This window comes from Ceratotherium simum, chromosome 33 (genome assembly GCF_057802395.1).
Source record: "Ceratotherium simum simum isolate JZ-2026a chromosome 33, ASM5780239v1, whole genome shotgun sequence".
NCBI classification, from domain to species: Eukaryota; Metazoa; Chordata; class Mammalia; order Perissodactyla; family Rhinocerotidae; genus Ceratotherium; species Ceratotherium simum.
In genome coordinates, this window is record NC_141932.1 from 7770638 (window position 1) to 7790863 (window position 20226).

The 20226-nt window shown below is 38.3% G+C and overlaps 1 protein-coding gene across 1 annotated transcript; it reads left to right on the top strand.

Annotated features, from left to right (window-relative positions):
- The first annotated feature begins 15302 nt into the window (after positions 1 to 15302).
- LOC147912760 (vomeronasal type-1 receptor 4-like) lies at positions 15303 to 16229 on the top strand. The gene has a single exon (XM_087422338.1). It carries the CDS (start codon positions 15303 to 15305, stop codon positions 16227 to 16229), a length of 927 nt encoding a protein of 308 aa, XP_087278464.1.
- Positions 16230 to 20226: the final 3997 nt, after the last annotated feature.

The following is a 20226-nucleotide window of genomic DNA, read 5'->3' on the forward strand; positions in this document are numbered from 1 at the left end:
TGTTGCCCCATATGAATTTTAGTATTTTTTATTCTATTTCCATGAAGAATATCCTTGGAATTCTGATTGGGATTGCATTGAGTCTGTAGATTGCTTTAGGTAGTATGGACATTTTAACTATCTTTATTCTTCCAATCTATGTGCATGGAATATTTTTCCATTTCTTTATGTCATCATTGATTTCACTCAATAATGTCTTACAGCTTTCATTGTATAGGATTTTCACTTCATTGGTTAAATTTATTCCTAGATATTTTATTTTTTGTTGTTGTTGTAATTGTAAAAGGGATTGTCTTCTTGAGTTCTCTTTCTGTTAGTTTGTTTGTACCCTGCAACTTTGCTGTAGTTGTTGATTATTTCTAATAGTTTTTCAATGGAGTCTTTAGGGTTTTCTACCTATAAGATCATATCATCTGCAAACAGGGAGAGTTTCACTTCTTCATTGCCTATTTGTATTCCTTTTATTCCTTTTTCTTGCCTAAGTGCTCTGGCCAGAACCTCCACTACTATGCTGAATAAGAGTGGTGGGAGTGGGCACCCATGTCTTGTTCCTGTTTTCAGAGGGATGGCTTTCAGTTTTTCTCCATTGAGTATGATGTTGGCTGAGGGTTTGTCATATATGCCCTTTATTATGTTAAGGTACTTTCCTTCTATATCCATTTTTTGACAGTTTTTATCATAAATGGATGTTGGATCTTGTCAAATGACTTCTCTGCATCTATTAAGATGGTCATATGGTTTTTATTCCTCATTCTGTTAATGTGGCACATCACATTGATTGACTTGCGGATGTTGAACCATCCTTGTGTCCCTGGTATAAATCCCACTTGATCATGGTGTATGATCTTTTTATTGTATTGCTGTATTTGGTTTGTCAATATTTTGTTGAGGATTTTTGCATCTATGTTCATCAGGGATATTGGTCTGTAGTTTTCCTTCTTAGTATTGTCTTTGTCTTGCTTTGGAGTCAGGGTGATGTTGGCCTCGTAAAATGCATTGGGAAGTGTTCCATCTTCCTCTGTTTTTTGGAATAGTTTGAGAAGGATAGGTATTAAGTCTTCTTTGAATGTCTGGTTAAATTCTCCAAAGAAGCCATCTGGTCCTGGACTTTTATTTTATGGGAAGTTTTTGATTACTGTTTCAATCTCTTTACTTGTGATTGGTCAATTTAGATTCTCTGTTTCGTCTTAATTCAGTTTTGGGAGGTTGTACGACTCTAAGAATTTATCTATTTCTTCTAGATTGTCCAATTTGTCAGCATATAGTTTTTCATATTATTCTCATAATCTACTGCATTTCTGTGGTATCCATTGTAATTTCTCCTTTTTCGTTTCTAATCTTTTTTATTTGAGTCTTCTCTCTTTTTTTCCTGGTGAGTCTGGCTAAGGGTTTTTCAATTTTGTTTATCTTCTCAAAGAACCATCTCTTTGTTTCATTGACCCTTTCCACTGTTTTTTTATTTTCAATTTCATTTATTTCTGCTCTGACTTTTATTTCCCTCCTTCTGCTGACTTGGGGCTTTGTTTGTTCTTCTTTTTCTAATTATGTTAGGTATAGTTTGAGGTCTCTTATTTGGGCTTTGTCTTGTTTGTTAAGGTGGGCCTGTACTGCTATGAGTTTCCCTCTCAGGACCGCTTTTGCTGCATCCCATATGGTTCGATATGGCATATTATCATTTTCATTTGTTTCCAGATAGTTTTTGATTTCTCCTTTAATTTCATCAATGATCCATTGGTTGTTCAGTAACATGTTGTTTAATCTCCACATCTTTGTCACTGCCTGGTTTTTTTCTTGTAGTTGATTTCTAGCTTCATGGTGTTACGGTCAGAAAAGATGCTTGTTATGATGTCAATCTTCTTAAATTTATTGAGGCATGTCTTGTGTCCCAGCATGTGGTCTATTCTTGAGAATGTTCCATGCACGCTTGAGAAGAATGTGTAATCTGCTGTGTTTGGACGGAGTGCTCTATATAGATCTATTAAGTCCATCTTGTCAAGTTTTTCGTTTAAGTCCACTATTTCCTTATTGACTTTCTGTCTGAATGATCTATCTATTGATGTAAGTGGGATGTGAAGATCCCCTAATATAATTGTGCTGTTGTTAATATCTCCTTTTAGGTTTGTTGATAGTTGCTTCCTGTACTTTGGTGCTCCTGTGTTGGGTGCATATATATTTATAAGTGATATATCTTCTTGGTGGAGTGTCTCTTTCATGATTATATATTACCCCTCTTTGTCTCTCATTACCTGTTTTATCTTGAAGTCAACTTTGTCTGATATAAGTATGGCAACACCTGCTTTCTTTTGTTTGCCATTAGCTTGGAGTATCTTCTTTCATCCTTTCACTCTGTCTTTAGAGCTGAGATGTGTTTCCTGGAGGCAGCATATTGTTGGGTCTTGTTTTTTAATCCATCTCACCACTCTGTGTCTTTTGATTGGAGAGTTCAGTCTACTTACATTTAGAGTGATTGTTGATATATGAGGGCTTAATGTTGCTATTTTATGGCTCATTTTCTGGTTCTTTTGCATTTCTTTTGTTTCTCATCCTGTGTGTTTTGGACTACCAATTTGGTAGTTCTGTATGAAAGTTCTCTTAGTTTTCTCTTTATTACCCATGTGTGACTCTGTTCTGATTATTTGGTTAGTGGTTACCATGAGCTTTGTATAAAAAATCTCGTGGATGTGATAATCCAGTTTTTGCTGGCCTCTTATTCCCTTAAACTAAGTCGATTTGATCTCTTTCCTATTCCCCTTCTAAGTAATTGTTGTCATATCTTATTCCATCTTCTGTTGTGAGTTTGTGTTTAAAGTGATGAGGTTACATGTACTTTTGGCATTTTCCTTCCCTTCATCTTTGGTTTTATAATTAACTGTTTGCTAATCTATTCTGATAGAGAGCTGCAATTTCTCTGGTTTTGTCAAACTATTTTCCTTCTTGTTCAAAACTTTGTATCCCTTTTCTCTTTTTTTTCTCAGGCATGAGGGCCTTCTTGAGCATTTCTTGTAGTGGGGGTCTAGTGGCAACGAACTCCCTTAGCTTTTGTTTATCAGGGATAGTTATTATTTCTCCATCATATCTGAAGGAAATTTTCCCTGGATAGAGTATTCTTGGCTGAAAGTTTTTGTCTTTCAGAATTTTGCATATGTCGTTCCCCTCTCTCTTCACCTGTAAGTTTCTCTTGAGAAATTGACTGAGAGCATGATAGAAATTCCTTCATACTTTTTTTTTTTTAGCTGCCCTTAATACCTTTTTCTTTGTCATTGACTTTTGCCAGCTTTGCTACTATATACCTTGGAGAGGGTCTTTTCATGTTGATATATTTAGGAGATCTATTGATTTCATTCACTGGTATTTTTAGCTCCTTCCCCAGGTTTGGGAAGTTCTCAGCTGTTATTTCTTTGAACAAGTTCTCTGCTCTTTTTTCCCTCTCTTCTCCCTCTGGAATACCTATAATCCTTATATTGGATTTCCTAATTGAGTTGGATATTTCTCAGAGAGTTTCCTCATTTCCTTTTAGTCTTAGTTCTCTGTCCTCCTCCATTGAGAGCATTTCTGCATTGCTGTCCTCAACATTGCTAATTCTTTCCTCCACATTGTCAGCTCTGATGCTTAAGGCTTCCAGAGTTGTCTTTATCTCCTCTATTGTGTTTTTCATCTCTAAGATTTCTGATTGGTTTTTCTTTATAGTTTCAATCTCTTTTGTGAAGAAATTCCTGATTTAATTGAAGTGTCTGTCTGTGTTTCCTTGTATTTCATTGAGCTTTTTTATGATAGCTATTTTGAATTCTCTGTCATTAAGGTTATATATTTTTGTACTTTCAGGGTTGATTTCTGGGGGTTTGTCATTTTCCTTTTGGTCTGGAGTTTTAAATATATTTTTGCAAAGTGCCTGTCAGTGTTGGTGTATTTTTCCTCATAGTGAAAATATCTGGTCACAGTTTCCTCTTGCCACCACTGGGTAGGGGTCAAGAGCTGTCTATTCTGTGTCCACCTTGATCTGTGGGCACTCTGGTTGGCCCACAGCTGAGCTGGGGTATGGCTGAGCTTAACCATGGCTGAGCTGAAGCACGGCTGAGTGCAGGCTGCTGGGGCTGGAGCGTCGCAACAGCTGGAGTTGGAGCGTGGGAACAGCTGGGACTGGAGCATGGCTAGGCCAAAGCAGCTGGGGCTCAGGTGCAGGTGGGCCAAAGAATCTGGGGCTGGAGGGCTGAGCTTCAGCCCAGCTCAGTGGAAGCAGCTGGAGCTGAAGCATGGGAACCACTGAAGCTGGAGCATGGCTGGGTTGAGGTAGCTGCAGTTGAAGTGCCGCTGAGCTGCAGAAGCAGGAGCTGGAGCTCTGGTGGACTGAAGAAGCTGGAACCGGAGCACAGCTGGGCAGAATTAGCTGGTGCCAAGTCAGCTGGAGCCTAAGTGTGGCCAAGCCAAAGCAGCTGGGGTTGGGGCACGGTTGAGCCAAAGGAGCTGTGGCCAGGGCACAGTTGAGCCGATGCAGCTGTGGCTGGGACATGGTCAATCCAATGTAGCTGGGGCTGTGGCACAGTCAAGCCAGGACAGCTGGGGCTGGGGTGCTGTCAGGCCTGAGCCACTGGGGCCGGGGCACAGGCACACTAGAGCCGCTGGGGCCAGAGTGCATGTGTGCTGCCACCGCTGGGGCAAGGGCTCTGGGGAGCCACTGCCTCTGGTATTGGGGTACAGGCACGCTGCTGCTGCTGTGGCATGGGTGCACCACCACTGCTGGTGCCTGGGTGCCGGGGGGGCCACCGCCTCTGGTTCTGTGGCACAGATGCACTGCCACTGCTGCTGGGCTCTGGGCACACTGCCACCACTGGTACCCAGGTTCTGGGCGGGCACCGCCTCTGTGTCCGGGGCCTGGGCACACAGCCACCACTGGAGCCAAGGCTCTAGGTAGCTGCCGCCTCTGGTGCCAGGTTGTGGGTGCCCTGCCACTGCTGGTGAGGCTTGGGGACTGGGGGGTCGTTGTTGCTAGGGCCAGGGCATGGGCACACTGCCACTGCTGGTGCCAGAACTCTGGCTGCCACCGCCTCTGGTGCCAGGGCACAGGCATGCCACCACCACTGGTGGGGCAGGGGTTGCTGGGGGTTCGCTGCTACTAAGGCTGGGGCCTGGGCGTGCTGCCACCTGCACTGCCCAGGCACCCAGGAGCCACTGCTTCTGGGGCCAGGGTGTGGGCACACCGTCACCGCTAGTGCTGCGGCTCCAGGGAGCCACCGCCTCTGGGGCCTGGCGTGGGCATGCCACCACCACTGGTGCTGGAGCTGGGGTCAAGCTGAAGCACCCCTGAGCTGAGCCTGCAGGGACGCTGTACTGAAGCACTGGCAAGGCGGGGGTGGAGGGGCACTTACTTTCACCTCCCCAATCCCTGGGGTTTCTCATTTCACTGTAGCTCTCTGCTCACCTAAAAGGCTAGCGTGCTGAAAGTACCCTTGCAACAGTTCTGCTCCCTCTGTGAGGAGATTCCCTATGGGCTGTGAGGGATCTTGGAGAGCACAGCTTTTCCCATGGAGGTCTGCCCCACCACCCTCTCTGAGAGCCACGTGGTCTCAGTCTCAGGGTCGCAGTCCTTGAGGAGGCAAGGGATCTCCTCTTACACCCTTCCACTTCCTCTGGGAATTCCAGCACCTCAGCCCTCAGGTGTATGGCTGTGCGGGTGCCTCAGACGTCCCTTGTGTTGTGTGAATACCTTCTGTTGGAACATGAATGTCCTTTTTGTTATGTCTTAGAGGGGGAGATTCAAAGGGGGAAGCTCACTCCACCACGATGCTGATGTCATTCCAACACATTTTAAATGTATTCAAATATTTTCTATTTGATGACAGTCTTTTTAATCCTATTATTCTTCATTAATGTTTTATTATATCCTTTGAAATTAATGCCTCTCTTTTATCTTTCATGATTTTATCTTTTATGGCAAAATTGCCTCATGACCAATTAGTTATGTGGCAAAAATGATGATGGCAAAGATGTCTATGGCAAACATGCTTCTGCCAAAATTAACTACAACCAGTATATGTTATGTATGCTTCAGAGACTACATGAGATTCCTGGAAATCCGATATATCCTGATATAATGTTATCAGTCACAATTCTAGTTATTATCATAAAATATATGCCAAAGAAGTAAGCAAATTTCTCTGTCAATTTCATTATAATAAACTCTCATCAGATCTTGAAGCATGGCCATTTTGTGTGTGCGTGTGTGTGTGTGTGTGTGTGTGTGTGTGTGAGGAAGATCAGCCCCGAGCTAACATCCATGCTAATCCTCCTCTTTTTGCTGAGGAAGACCGGCTCTAAGCTAACACCTATTGCCAATCCTCCTCCTTTTTTTTTCCCCAAAGCCCTGTAGATAGTTGTATGTCATAGTTGCACATCCTTCTAGTTGCTGTATGTGGGACGCAGCCTCAGCATGGCCGGAGAAGCGCTGCGTTGGTGTGCACCTGGGATCCGAACTCAGGCTGCCAGTAGTGGAGCGCGCGCACTTAACTGTTAAGCCATGGGGCTGGCCAGAACCACGGCCATTTTTAAATCTTGTCATTTATAGTCATTGTTTTTCTTTAATGCTTTGCAAAGATGTTGCTGCAAAAGTACTTCATGTACAAGAAGATTCATTGGAAAAATTTTTGAAAAATACAAGTATAACTTGGAGATATTGCAGTTCAGTTCCAGACCACTGTAATAAAGTGAAAAATGCAATAAATCGGGTCACACAAATTTTTGATTTCCCAGTGCATATAAAACTTATGTTTCTGCTTTACTGCAGTCTATGAAGTGTGCAATAGTATTATGTCTAAAAAACAAATATTCATACCTTAATTAGAAACACACTTTACTGCTAAAAAATGCTAACCTTCATCTGAGCCTTCAACGAGTCATAATCTTTTTGCTGGTGGAGGGTCTCGTAAAAAACGTGATATCTGTGAAGCGTGATAAAATGAAGCATGTAAAATGAGGTGTGCCTATATAGGTTTTCAATAGTTTTAAGATCATAAAACTGAATTGGGTAAGAACTCTCAGAACTAATGGAAAAACTGCATTCAAGTAGAACAAATATTAATTACATTGGACTGAATGAACAGAAGAGCAAAATTATAACTTTTGTGACTTCTTGTTTGAAACATTGCTAGTTCTTTAATGTTTTGTTTTTTCCAGATTTAAGGAAACCTTTTTCTCTTTTCTCTTGAGCTACCAGCAATTTTGTAGGATACACTTGTGAACAAAGATGAACACATATCATTTTCACCCTTCCTGTTCACTCCAGAATTCAAAAACTCTCAGTGAGTATTCTTATTTTCATGGAAATAGTTATTTGCATAAGTTCAATAAGAATCTGTTCTCCTAGTAACAGGGTCCAAATAGAAACATTGGTGATTTTACCGAGACTTTCACTGGAATGTCAGATTTGAGAGAGGCATGCATAAATTCAGATATAACCAGACAGCCTTAAGGAACTAAGGTTGACTTCACAAAGCCAATAAATCCCTTTGGAAATATTGGCCTTGCTGCTTGCTTAGGATTCACTAAGCAGGATTCCCAGCAGCCTTACCAAGTGCATAAGTAAGGCCACTTCTTGGCAGGCGCAGGAACCTCCAGATATTTTGGAGATCTCAAGAACAGAAAAATTCACCCAAATCTATAGATATTTCTAGCAAAGTTCCATGGAAAACCCTTGACTTGGCTTCTTAGAGGATTTTAAAAGTCTAATTTGAGATTCTTTATGAAAAGTTCTGGAAAAGCAGATTAAATGATTCCATATGGTCAATCACCATTCTTGCTGCACTTATATAAATAATAAAACCAAGTTTATTGAAACTAGACTTAATTAGCAAAAAACGAATCTTACTGTGGTTATCTTTGATGAAAATGAGGGTGATTGTAGAGTGAAAAATTATGTTTCAGTAGAAACTATAATACACACTTGTGGAGATTAAATTCTAGTTTTGTTAATTGTCTTTGGGGTTTTGTTTTGTATCTGTATCTTGAACTAGACCTTGAATTCTTCTAGTTTCTTCTAATATTTGGCTACAATTCTCCAAAAAAACATTTCCAATTTTCTCCCACCTTTCTGACTTGGAATCTTTGAGAACTAAAACTGCCATTTTCAAAAAACCATGCAAGTTAAAGTTGGACAACTTGATATAAACTTCAGAGAAGTAACCAGAACAGCTCACGTATGGACAAGCTTTGTGCCTGGAATACAGAAAAATCACCAGAGATATTCAAATTGCAATCCAGTAAAATCTATCAGATTGCCACTACTTGCTGCATCACTGCATCTGAAGATGCTTTGAGCTGGACATACAGAAATCTTTTCCACTGGCTGCCTTCAGAACTGAGATTACACTCTGCTCCAATAATTAACCATTGTTGCTATAGAAATGTCTCTTTTCAAATATCTGATTGCATCGTAGACATAAATTTGGGAGTCTAGCTGCATCACCACCTCCTGAAACGAGACACAACTGTTTCACTGAACTGACCTATTCTGAAGACTGAGAGACTGGTTCAGCAAGATGGAGCAATCTACCACCCCAACTTCTGGACATTGAAACTTCTTGGGGAATTTTCAAAGGTGGGACTGAAGAGGTTCAGAACAAGCTTCCCCAAGATGTGCCACTTTGGCATGTGAATTATTTTGAGCTGCAGACAATCAAGGCCCAACCAACTCAGGAAGGGCTTTTTACCTCCCTTTTAGCTGCCTAAAAGAATTTAGATAGAAGGTCTGGTCCAAGAAGAGAGCTGTCATCAAAGATAACTACAAAGAGTATGGGTAGGTGTGGTGAGCTGGGGGAGCTCAGTAGAGCTTGTTTGTACAAAGTCCTCTCTGTGTTCCATTGTCTCTGCATGGTAAGACAAATATTTATTTACCAAACATTTGTCCTTTCCATCTTTCTATGAATTGTCTTCCCCTCCCTGAAGCCCCAGACCCCTACCCCTTTCCCTTAGCTCAGGATGGCATATTATCCTTAGTTGCCTAACTGTCTGTTACCCTATCATATCTATGTGAGGCTCCCATAAGTACTTAATTAAATTTCTTTCTCTGCCATTAATTTGTCTTATGTCAATTTAATTAACAGACTAGCTAAAAGAACCCAGAAGGATAGGTGAAAAATTTTTTGTCCCCAACGTCATGCTGGGTCATTCTGGGCATTCAGTTCCAGGAGTTTTATGCTGGATTCTGGGAAGATGGCTTAAAGCATGTGCTGGATTCAGATAACTGTGCAGCTGCCCTGGACACCCTGTGTGCACATGCTTAATGGATTGGTCTTATCCATCCGTCCATCCATAGGAAGGAAGAGAATGACAGCAGAGGAGTAACAATCAAGGTCTAATGGAGGGGACAGTGTAGAGTTGTTGGAAGAAACAGTTTGTGCTACAGATTCTGATCTTAGGAGGACCTGGACTTTGATTCAGATCTGTGGTCTTGAGGCCACCTGGATTCTACCTACGTGGCTCAGAAACCAAGGTTTTCGGAGGAAAAAATCTTGTTTGGTTTGTTGTTCGGGCCTTGGGCTGGGAGTGCGATGTGCCAGGAGTCTTTTGGATATATTAACATGTGGCATCGTGTGGGGACTCCTAGGAGTGCTCAGCACTGTGAGATATGATTCCTTAGGACTGAGTGGGGTCCCAGAGAGACGGAGTCATGACATTGCTCTGGGGACGTGCCTGGATCTGCAGAATAGAGGATATCCATGTTTCAAGGCAAGGAGTCCTCCCTCTCAACCCCTACTCCTGGGAAGCCTCCACTATTTCTGAGGCCCCATCTAATTAGTGGAGATGTGGAGGAAGCACCAGACTAAAAAAGGAACCAAAAAATATAAGATGTGGCATGTGGGGTTACAGACCCACGTGGTGAAGGAATCTCATGTCTCAGAACCATGTGGATAATCCACATGAGCACAGATTAACATGATTAAGGATCCATTTGTCATTATGTGTTTAATAGCAGGAGAGAGACATATTCAACTCTAGAAATATACAAAGAGGAAGTGTTTTGATATAGGTGGTTCACTGGTAACATGGAATATAATAAAACATTTCAGAGAATTTGGTATGAAAATATCTCCTTCATAGGTCACTGACTGTAGAAAGAAAAATTATTGGATAAGTCCAGTAATATCTTGCATAATAATATTTATGCAAATAATGAACCAATAGTAGAATGTTAACAATGTAAATGTGTATGTGTGTACATTTTATATGCAATTTCAGATTTATTCTAAAATTGCATAAGAAGAAGGATATAACACAAACAGCTAAAACTGGAGCGAGGTAATGAATGATTTCCTTTACTTTGCTCTCCTAAATTTTTTATAATTGCATTCATCTCTATATGCATTCATTTTCTATTTCTGACATAACAAATTGCCACACACTTAGCCATTAACACAGGACTCATTTATATCCTCAGAGTTCATAAGTTAGAAGTTCGGCAGGATTGGCTGGCTGCTCTGTTTAGGATCTCACATATCAAAAATCCACATGACAGTGGAGTGGGTTCTTCTCTCCAACACTGGATCCCTCAGTTATTGGCAGGAGTCATTTCATCCTCAGGTTTCCATATACCCCTACCACCTACTTTCAAAGACAGCATCCTCAGGGCAAGAAACCCTCAAGCTTTTAATCTCTAACTTCCTTTTCAGTTTAAGACCTCATGTGGTTACACTAGCCCATTCAGATGAGCCAAGATATCATCTCTATATTTAGGTCCCTTTATTACCTACATACGTCACCTTAATTACACCTATAAGGGCCCTTTTACAATGCAACATTACATTAACCTCCTATTAAAAACAGTGGGTGGAGATACACCTGCAACATTATAAGACCAGTGATTGTTTTCCAAGGAAAATATATTTTCTTAAAAATAAATTTCAACATATCTACAAAAATGTTATAACTTTACTTCTTGAGATGGTTTTTAATAAGGGAAAAAATCAAAGGAAAAAGAGAATTTTGAAACTGCAATTCTGCCTTGCTCTGTTTTGTATTATAATAAAGCATGTATTGTATTCTAGCAATATCAGAACAAAGAAATGAGATTTCCATTGTTAAATATGAGGTACTAAAGGTCTTCAAGACATAGATAGAGACAGATAAGGGATTCTGACTTATCTTTCCATCACTGAGGACTGGGTGCCAGTTAAAAATCTCTCCTATCAGACCCACTATGGTCACATCCTTTGCCTCCTATCTCAAAAGAGGGACAAAATGGCTGGGTCATGTTGTACACTCCAAATCCTACACGCAGTTCTCTACTATAACCTCCATCTCCCCTTCTACCTTCCCTCTCTGCTTAGGGTCACTAATCATCCTCAGGACTTGCATGCCCACTTGTTATACCCCTTCTACTATAACATTCTTTAACCTCTCAGTGAATGAGGGCTCATGTGCCTTTTACCCACTCCTGCTCCTGAACCCCCTTCTCCCATTTTCTACCCATCCCCATTAATTCTTTCACTTTCATGCCCCTCAACCATGTATTCACCCAGCACACAATGTCTCCCTACCCTTAACTTCCTTGCACACATTGCCCCTTATCTGCTTAAACTCCACACTTGAACCACTCAGGGACCTCAACACTCTTGTGTCTTAACCTCTTTCCTCTCTGTCCCACTAGTTCTCTATCTCCCCAAATTCCAGGCTTTCTGTCCTTTATCTATACCTTGAGCCTGCATCTTAAATGTAGCTCACTCTGTCAGACATATTCTCTCTCTGTCTCTCTCTCAGTCTCACACACAGACTGTCACTCCCCAACACTACAGCTTTACCACTATGTGCCTTGACCTGAAGTGGCCATTATCACAGCATATTTTAAATATTGCATCCTTTAGGTAACATTTTTGTTGGTTGTGACAGGGATAGGAGGAGGTGAAGTAAGTTAAATGTGCCCTCCTTTCCAGGTATCCAGAGGTCTGGAGATATCACTATTCTTACACGTGAACCCCATATTAAGATTTATTGGGGCTTATTGGGACAGTGTAAGTTTATCTGAGTGTGTTTCATAGTGTGTATGAATGTGAGCCAGGATATTGTGAGTTTGTGTGGAAGGGTATGTGAGTATGAATGTGTTTAAAGATGTTAGTGTATGTGACTGAATATTTGAGTGCATTGGTATGCATATGTGTTTGCATCTGTCTGTGCAAATTTACACTTGTAAATCTGTGTGTGTGTGTGTGTGTGAGAGGGATTGTCCACCATTATGTCTTTAATCTGTGAACTGGAAATTGGGGGGAATTAGATAGTTGGCCAGGGTCAAGTATTGGCTTTGTTTCTTGGAGAAACCCAATATCCAATTAAAATATATGCGGGGTTCCTGGTAAGTATTCATAACTGTTTTTTTAATTGAGGTATAATTGACATACAAGACCATATTAGTTTAGTTTCATGTGTTTAACATAATGATTAGATATTTGTGTATATTGTGAAATGATCACCACAACAAGTCTAGTTAACATCTGTCACTATACATATCTACAGAAATTTGTTTTCTTGTGAATTGAGGAAGCAACAACTTATCTGACAGTTAAAGAAATTGTAGAATCAGCCTGATTAACTATCTGATTTCAGTGATTCTATTTGTGAGAGACACCTATAAATTTCTGTCTTTCCATAGATATTGTTCCTTTTAGACTTCATATTCCTATTGGGAGAGACAAGAAAGGTCAATATGCATAAACTGGATTCTAGAAAACGTCGCGATTGCCTAGACTACCAAATTAATAGGCATTGATTTATACGAGAAAGGCTAATGTTTTCTAGAGTAACTTATTGTCATTATGTTCTTTTTATTTGTTTTGCTGTGAAAATTCTTCTAAGTTACTTTGGTTTAATTTCTCATCTATTAACTTAGATGACAGAGCAGATCAGCAGTCTGAAAATTAGTTAGGAAATCATTTTTGGTTAGAAAATCTCCTTAGGGCAGCAGAAAATCCAGTGAGACACATGAGCATTGCTGCCAGTCGCTCATGTGTAAGACCTCAGTATTTCCTGCTGCCTCAAATTGATTCTCTTTCTGCCTCCAGGGATCAAGGAAAAGAAAGAGTCTTTCCCAAACATCACAATAGTCGCTTTTGAGATGATAACTACAAACTCATAATTGCTTTTCGGTAATTAACAACTGGAAAAAAAGTTTTTCACAAATATTCTCAGTTCCCTAAGGCAGTCTTCTCAATGGAGCTGCAGGTGAAAAGATAATTGCACTTCTAAGGGGAAGTGAGGTCTCAGAATCACAAACCCATATCCAGTGGTCTGGCTGTCTCCCTTCCTCTCACACAAGCAGGTTGTTGTGACCACAGCACTGAACCTACCATCCTGGAAAAGAGAGGGAGTCAAGTAAGTATTTTCTATTTCAGTCTGAGAGGCAGAGTCTGCAAGTAAGGAAGAGTATCAGGAGTCTGGGTAAGTGATGATATTGGAAAAAGGAAATCTTCTGTGTTTGAACCTGGTCCTGTGACAAAGCCACACAGGAAGGAGGTTTAATTGTGAGACGTGAGCTGAGCTTGTAAAGAGAAGTGAAGAAGGGTCCTGCTTTGGACTCCAATCTCTGATCTCTCCTAATGTAATTTAGTGTGATCCTCACTGAATGTGATTGTTGGTGTTTAATGCAAGTGATAATGAAACCTGATTTTTAATGTGAGGAATGGCTGTAGTTCAGAAATACATCTGTAGTCAGGTGACTTACAGGAATCGTAAAACACATTTTCCAGTTCACTCCAGGTGTGCTAATAGCACCTCCATGATTAATAAAAACTAAAGTAAATCTACAGAAATCATCTAATCCTTTGCAAAATCAGTGTATATGAATGACAATTGCTGGAATAGAAATATTTTCTCTAGCTCTGGGTGTGTGAAGTGCTTAATGGTGACAGTAACTGTTTCCTGCTGAAAACATTCATGGTTGATTGATTTCAGTGATACTATTTTGCATCTTCAAATTAGGGAGGGAGTAATTAAAGAAATGGTAATTTTAAAAATGGGTTTCAGATAGCAGCTATCAGGCACAAAATTATCTTGTGATCTATTCTCTGGTTTAAAAGTATTGTCACATCAGGGCTGGCCCAGTGGTGTAGTGATTAAGTTCTTGTGCTCCACTTCAGCGGCCCACGGTTCACAGATTCAGATCCTGGGCACAGACTTACACACTGCTCATCAATCCATGCTGTTGTGGTGTCCCATATACAAAAAATAGAGGAAGATTGGCACAAATTTTAGGTCAGGGATAATCTTCCTTACCAAAAAATACATATATATATATATGTATATATATATTCTCATATCAATTCCAAGCTCTACAATTTCAACTTATAAAATGAAAAGTTTTCGTATCATAGAGAATTCATTTTCTATGTTTCATATGATTTAATGTTTATAAATCTTGACTTACTGATAACACTTTTTAAGTCCTGTAATACACAGATTTGTTATTATTTGACAGTAGTAATATATAGTTTTCACTCTACACTAACTCATCACATATTGGTGTTTCAAGTCTCACATCTTAGGGCATGGCAGAATGTTCCAGTGTTGCCTGTGACAGGTGTCATTCCATTCCTGGCATGAAAGCAAGTTAGTATTTCTCTTGGAATTGCAAATAAAGACAAGAAAGCGTTCTTTCAATACAATTTGTCATGGAGCAAGTCCCTGGAATTATGCTAGAATAAGTGCATGTATACTTTATTGAGATATTTAAATATTTGTTAATAAGTATTATTGGTCTACACAATAAATCTTTACACAGAAATGGAAACTTGTTAGAAAAAATTAAAATAAAATACTACCAATCTACAATAAAATGACAGGGTATGGAAATATCAACACACATCTGTATACTTTGGAAGAACACTGCCAACTAGATTTGTTTGAACACCTCTCTGTTTAAATGCAGAGCCATTGTACCAGCCCAGCCAGGTTCAAATCTCCACCGTTCCCATAAAAAGAGCTTGGATTTGATAAATCACTAAACTTTATGTGCCTCAGTGCTCCTTCTCTTTTGAATAAAAATACTAATACTGACTGTTTCATGTAGTTAGGAAGAATACAAGATGTAGGACAAATATGGCCTCTGTAGGAGTGATACATATTGTGAAAGCTCTTTAAATGATATACATTCAACTCTTGGAAACCTAATGAGAGGAAAAACTATAAAAAGCTATTTGTACGTGGGAATGAGTGTAAGTGGAGAATATTGAATTCCAGTTGATGTGATGCATGTAGCTCATGCCTCATCTTCCCATTCAGGAATCTCTGGCTCAGCAGATGACTATCACTTCCTGGGATTGGACAGAATGGCCACCAGGGATTTGGCCATAGGAATGATCTTTTCATTACAAACTCTAGCTGGAATACTGGGGAATTTCTCTGTTCTTTACTTTTATCTCTTCCTTTACCTGACAGGAAGCAAGTTTAGGTCCACAGACTTGATTCTCAAAAATCTGATTGTAGGTAACCTCTTAGTTATTTTTTCTAAAGGAGTCCCCCAGACAATGGCAGGTTTTGGGTTAAAAGATTTCCTCAATGATTTTGGATGCAAACTTGTTTTCTATGTTCACAGAGTGAGCAGGGATGTGTCCATTAGCACCACCTGCCTCTTGAGTGTCTTCCAGGCCATCACGATCAGCCCCTTGAACTCCAGGTGGGCAGAGCTTAAAGTGAAAGCCCCTAAGTACATAGGAACCTCCAATATCCTCTGCTGGATCTTGAATATGATGCTAAATATTATACTCCCTCTGCATATGACTGATAAAAGGAACAAAGCAAACTTCACACAGAAAGCAGATTACGGCTACTGTTATGCAATACTTACTGGCAACATGAAAGTCTATGTAGCATTTATATTATGTCGTGATTGTTTCTGTTCAGTGCTGATGGTCTGGGCCAGTGGCTTCATGGTTTTCATCCTGTGCAGACACAAGCAGCAGGTTCAATACATGCATAGAAAAAATCTGTCTCCCAGATCATCTCCTGAGTCCACAGCTGTGCAAAGCATCCTTGTCCTTGTTTGCACCTTTGTATCTTTGTGGACTCTCTCCTCTATCTTCCTCATTTGTTTGGCAGTTTTTAACAATGCCAGTTTCTGGCTGAGGAACACTTCTACACTAATAACTGCATGTTTCCCAACTGTCAGCCCCTACCTTCTCCTGAGTCACGACTCCAGAGTATCTCGAGTCTGCTTTGCTTGGAATGGAATACAAAATCCCCTAAACTTTTCATAAATTTGTCCATTTTATACATATTCACAATGGCGAATTGTTTTTCATTAGTCTCCTTCAGCATATAAGCACATTTGTGAAACACTCACATTACAAGGGAGTAATAAACAGGACAGACAGCTTTTGCTCCTAAGTAAACAATAAAATCAATAGCAATTGTAAATGAAATATATTATTATCATGTTAATATTGATGTGATAGTGATTATGTTAATGTTTGCTGCGGAGGGGTTCAGAGTCTATGCTGTGTTAAAACAGCAGTTCCTGAAACAATGGGGAGATAAGAAGGTAAGGTTTAATCTGATATAATAAATTTTCCAGACATTAATTACTTATGCGATTGTAGGAAAGTTCCATAAAACAGGAACATCCATTGAGATCAGCATTCAAGAAACTGTAGAAAGGAAAATTCACAGAAAAATGAAGACCATAGATTTAAGCTGGAGAGTGAATTCAGTTTCAGAGAGTTGAGGCATTAAGGACTAAATACTGTTTTTGTACATTCCGTTCCTAGAGAGACCATAGTCATTTGAAAAAAGATGTTATGAAGGGAGATTAACACATTTAACACATTTTCTTATAGATATGGCTAGATTGAGCTGGAGCCAGGCAAATGAGCACAAAAGTATATTTTCACACATATTGAAAGACAAGAAGTAAGTGTTGCTTATGAAAAATGCATTCTGCCTGCCATAAAATTATATGGATTTAGGGATCTGTAGAAAGTAGTTTTTCTCTTTATGTGAAGATGCTGCTTTGGCGTGTTGGTGGAAATATACTCCAAGGTGCACGTCCACATCTCAAAAGTGAGGAAATAAGTTGATAGTGGAGCCTTCATGAATCCTGAAGCAGGGGGGAGTGGTCATTTGGAAGGGTAAGCCATGAATCCATTTTACTTCTGTGTCACTTTTGCCCTGTGGATATTCAAAAGAATAAAATGGAAATTTCCTCAGTTTTACAAATGATTTTAATATGTCTCTCTATATTTACATTAAAAAGCTGATACAAACAATTAAAGTTTTAAATATTTAAAACAACAGATTAGTTTCACCTAATGGATAAATATTGAACCTTCTGCCAAAAAAATAAACACATATTAAGCTCACGTGATACACTTTGAAATACTGAAAACACATTAGACACCAAAGCAATGTGCTTGTTTGTGTATATATATTTGTGTATTTGTGCTTTTGCATATAAATATGCATAAGTATGTATGCTTGTATATCACCGTGTTTATGTTTGCACAAATGTATAAATATAAATGTGGTCAAATTGTGCTTATTTTCCATCAGTAAATATATTGGCACATTATAAATTAAGAAATTTAAAAATAATACTAATTAAAATAATTACACACTGCTTTTTTATATCTATTTTATTTGGTATGTGTATCATTATGCTGGTTGTTTAATTGGTTAAATTTACACGGTATATATTTTTCGTTTTTGTATTTGAATCCTTATATATTAGGTATATCTCTTGAACAACATATAACTGAATAAATTTAAAAATATTTGATTTTATTAAGAGTAATCTTTAATGTAATGTAAAAATGGATATATTTGAGAATGGATTTAGCAACTTCTTGTACGGTTTTCCTTATAACTATTCTATGTTCTTTTTCTATTTTAAATATGACCATGTAGATGATTTGAAATAACTCTATTTTTGCCCCTTTTCTTTAAAAGTTGGTTAACATTACACAGAATGTATTTTTCTTTTAATGCTTATATTTTAATTATATCTCTTGAAAAAATATTCAAATGAATGTAGTAAAATATGTTTAACTTATCAAGAGTAATTGGTGTCATTACATTTAATAAAATAATAGTTACATTTGGGATTGGAGTTACTGATTCTTGTGTGATCTTCATGACATCTGTTGTATGTTCTTTGTTTTTCTAATGTCCTCTGCATGAATTTTTTAAATAATTCTACATTTTATTCCTTTGACTTTGAAAGTTATACATTCAGTATCTTTTAGTTTGTAACTTAGAATTTATAGCATACTTTTGAAAACTAATCAGAGTGTTTTTTGCTAAATATACTTAACCTCTTCCTGGACAATACAATGGTATTCCAACATTAATCTCGTAAACTCTCCCAATTTGATTTTTACTGTTGATCTATATTTTTAAAAAATCAATGCCACATGTATAGGTTATAAATGCATAGTTCAATTAAATCTTACAAACTGAGCATACCTCTCTACTCAACACCTAGATTAAAAATTTGAATTTTGTCACAACATGACAGAAACCACATTTTTTCATCTACCAGTCAATACCTCTTCTATTATACAATATTCTGACATCTAAAAGCACAGAAAACTTTTAGCCTGATTTTATTTTTGTACAAATGAAACAATGTAGCATTTACTTATTTTGTTCTTGTTCCTTGTATTGTTCATAAGTTTATCGATATTGTTGCATGTTATGCTGGATTATTCACTTCCATTGCTACATGAGGTTGAATTCTTAAATATCAAAGAATTAATTTAACCATTCCACTTGGCTGTTCATGTGAGTGGTTTTCAGTTTGGGGTTATTAGTATTACTATTCATATGTCAATTATTTTTCTAGTTGTGAGAAATGTATGTACATCTCTTGGGTGTACACATAGTAGTGGAAGTTTTTGACCACAGGTTTACATTTGTCCACCTTTGTTACATACTGTGAAATATTTTCCAAAAGAATCTTTTTTTTAACCAATTTTAACATCCAATATTAGAGTATGAAATTCTTGGTTTATCCACATCAGGCCAACATTTGATATTTTCTGTCATTATCATTTTCAGAGTCTTATTGGTGTGTGATTTTTCCAACTGTGGGGGGAGGTTTCTTTCCATGTCTTTGATTACTAAAGAAGGTGAATGTCTTTTCACGTGTTAAATAGACTTTGGGTAGTGATTTTTCAAAGTACCTTTTGGTTTATTTTTACCAATAGTTCCAGTTTTATTTAGATATAATTGAAATACAACATTGTATAAGTTCAAAGTGTAAAACATAGTGATTTAACATATGTGTATATTGCAAAATAATCACCGCAATAAGTTTAGTTAACATCTACCACCTCACATAGTTACAACTTCTATGTCTGTGGTGAGAATTTTTAAGATCTACTCTCTTAGCAACTTTCAAATATACAACACAGTACTGATAACTATAGTCATCATGTTGTACATTACATCCTTAAAACATAGTTATCTGCATAAACTGGAAGTTTGTACCTTTTGACCACCTTCACATAATTCCCCACCCCTCACTCCTCACCTCTGGCAATTACAAATCTGATCTCTGTTTCTATGAGTTTGGTTTTATTAGAGTCCACATATGAGTGACATCATATAGTATTTTTTTTGGTTTATTTTTCACATTTTTCCTCTGTGTCATCTTTCTTTTTATTATTGATTATTATGAGTTCTTTATATACATGAGATACAAGTCCTTTCTTTGTGCCCTATCTCACTGTCTTTTGATGAAGATCAGCTCTTAATTTTACTATAATTTAATTTTTATTTCTCTCATTATATTTAATGTTTTTGTTCAGTGTCAGAAATATGTTCCTATTCTAAGAACACAGAAATAAACTCCTTTATTTTCTTCCAAAAATACCATTTTCTTTCTTTAAAATTATATCAGAACCCTATTCAGATTCACTTTGTTGTGATGTGGATAGCAAATCATATTGTTTTCCAATAAGGTGAATATATCTTAATTTATTAAGAAAATGCTGTATTGTCATATCTTTTCTTTTTTCTCCTATTATTGCCTTACCAAGTAACATCACATCACCCTTAGTGCTGACTTTTTTGTGCATTCTGGTAGCCATTCTCCCCATATCTTCTTAACTCTTAAAGACTTTAGCAGTCCTATGGTATCACAAATAAAAGTCCTGGTGTCCAGAATCTTTAATGGGCCTTTTTGTGCAGAGGATCAACTTTTCTCATATTTAAAGGCAGAAGTCAACCCAGTTGTGACATATTTTACCCAAGCAT

Bases quoted from the DNA above. Each gene is read 5' to 3' on its own strand.
- LOC147912760 (XM_087422338.1), top strand. From the start codon at position 15,303: ATGGCCACCAGGGATTTGGCCATAGGAATGATCTTTTCATTACAAACT.